Raw genomic sequence first — 2,382 nt, forward strand, 5'->3', positions numbered from 1 at the left:
CCGGGGAGAGAGGAGCCAGTAGGTGGGGGCTTGTCCTGAGGGGAGGAGCCAGCAGGTGGGGGCTGGTCCTGGAGAGAGGAGCCAGTAGGTGGGGGCTAGTCCTGAGGGGAGGAGCCAGAGGTGAGGGGTGGTCCCAGGGGAGGAGCCAGCAGGTGAGGGGTGGTCCTAAGGGGAGGAGCCAGCAGGTGGGGGCTGGTCCCAGGGGAGGAGCCAGCAGGTGGGGGCTGGTCTTAGAGAGAGGAGCTACTAGGTGGGGGCTGGTCCTGAGGGGAGGAGCCAGAGGTGAGGGCTGGTCCTGGAGAGAGGAGCCAGCAGGTGAGGGCTGGTCCTGAGGGGAGCCAGAGGTGGGGGCTGGTCCTGAGGGGAGGAGCCAGCAGGTGAGGCTGGTCCTGGGGGAGGAGCCAGCAGATGGGGGATTGTCCTGGGGGAAGAGTCAGCAGGTGAGGCTGGTCCTGGGGGAGGAGCCAGCAGGTGGGGGCTGGTCCTGGGGGAGGAGCTAGCAGGTGGGGGCTGGTCCTGAGGGGAGGAGCCAACAGGTGAGGCTGGTCCTGGGGGAGGAGCCAGCAGATGGGGGCTGGTCTTGGGGGAGGAGCCAGCAGGCGAGGGTATCTTGGGCTCAGAGACTTATCAGTGGGTGAACTCAGTGTAGAGAGGCCAGGTGGGGGTGGAACCTAGCCTTCCCTTTCAGCTTGAATCAGCTCTTTAGAGCACAATTCCCATGTAACGCAGCTGGCACTGCAAAGCATGCAGGTTGTGAACACTGACCAGCGTTCCTCCTGTGTCACCAGCGCCCCGACAGGACGGAGAAATATGGCCATCTCCCCAGACTTTCCTCCTTGGCTTTGTAGGAATCGGCCTTGCCCCTCCTGGGGTTTACGTGCATCCGTCTTTCCATGCCCAGCGTCTTGCTCGTGGCACATGAAGCGAGACTCACCCACGCTGGGTTTCTGGCTGCTCCTTCCCTTTTGCTGCCCAGCGGAGTTGGTTCCCATGTGAACGCTCCACCGTCCGCTCCTGCAGCACCTGTGCGCGGGCTTGTAGCTTGCCTCCAGGCCTTGGCTGGGCCCCTTCTCTGTGATGGTGTCCTCAGTGGAGTTTGGAGGGACTCTGACCCACTTTCTTGGGAGTTCAGGGCCCGTGGACCCTCGGTCCTCGTGTGGCTTCTGCCAGCACCACCTGATACTAGAAGACTCACGGGGTGGGGGTGGGTTCTCACCTATCGGGACCAGATGTAACACTGAGACCTGGGTCCCCTCGCTGTCTGCGTACTGACCACTGGGTGCTTTGGTATCTGGTAGAGCCCTTGTTTCCTTTTCTGAGAGTGAGAAGAAATGCTTATTCTTTCCCGGAGTGAAAAAGTACTCAGAGGGGCAGCATTCATGTAATACTCCGGGGCAGTCCCGGCTTTACCAGCTCCTGCAGCCAGCTCCAAGTTCGTGTTCTCCTCGGGCTGATAGACAGATGAATGATTTAACCCTCCCCTCCCCGAGCAGCGCCCTACTTCTCTTTACACAGGTGGAGAAGACACGAGGGGCACCGAAAGCTTAAGTGATTCTTTCTCTAATTATTAGTTGCATTAGGAAGACATAGAGCAGACAAAGTGGTAGAAACCAGGAGCTGAAATTTTTTGTGTTGTTTTCCCATATTTATTTGTCCAGGGGTTCAGGCCAGGATACCTATTACTCCAATTATTTGGCATCTGATTCTCGTACAAAATGATTATCTGCTTTTAAACATACTCATGATGGCTTCTCTGATTTTAAAAGTTAGTATTTCCAAATCTCTGTCAGGACTCATTTAATAAGTGAAAAGATCCCGCCGTGTATCACAATGTTCCAATTTTGGTTGGTAGGAAAAGGGACTGAAATAGTGTTTTAACGTGGTTTTAGGAAAAAAATCACAAATTATAACTCCAGCATCAAGTTAGGGATAGCATTTTGCTTTTCTAAACAGGCAAATGCGTGGATTTCAAAATAGCACTAGTTTCTCTTTCTTCTTTCATCTCGTGTCTGTCTTGCGATTGGTGCCTACGACTCTGGCCTGGCCGCGGTACACTCAGGTGCGTCCTCCTGGGTGGGTTGTGATCTGTCCCCTGCCCTGGTGATGACATGGCCCGTCCCGTCCCCTTCATACAGAGCCAGTGGCAGAGATCATTACGGAGGTCCCGCCGGACGAGCCTGTGGCCGCAGCGCCGGACGAGCGCATCATGGAGCTGGTTCTGGGGAAGCTGGCCACCACCACCGGCGACACGGGTTCCCTGCCCAAGTAAGTCCTGCCGCAGCCCTCAGGGCCCCAGTGTGGACAGCGCACCACCCGGGTGGGAAGGCGCCTCCAGCAGGGAGACTGGCTCACTCCTTGGCGGGGGTGGGGTGGGGGGGGGGG

The 2,382-nt window shown here is 57.3% G+C and overlaps 1 protein-coding gene across 1 annotated transcript in view; it reads left to right on the forward strand.

The window, feature by feature from the left end:
- Positions 1–2,382, forward strand: part of PRDM15 (PR/SET domain 15) — a 67,365-nt gene that overhangs the window by 30,825 nt on the left and 34,158 nt on the right. The window contains exon 9 of the mRNA XM_040621888.1: positions 2,136–2,265. Within this exon, the coding sequence (XP_040477822.1) occupies positions 2,136–2,265 (130 nt within the window). The remainder of the gene's footprint in view (positions 1–2,135; positions 2,266–2,382) is intronic.

The sequence above is a fragment of the Ursus maritimus genome, unplaced genomic scaffold, assembly GCF_017311325.1.
Source record: "Ursus maritimus isolate PB19 unplaced genomic scaffold, ASM1731132v1 scaffold_4, whole genome shotgun sequence".
In the NCBI taxonomy this organism is placed as follows: Eukaryota; Metazoa; Chordata; class Mammalia; order Carnivora; family Ursidae; genus Ursus; species Ursus maritimus.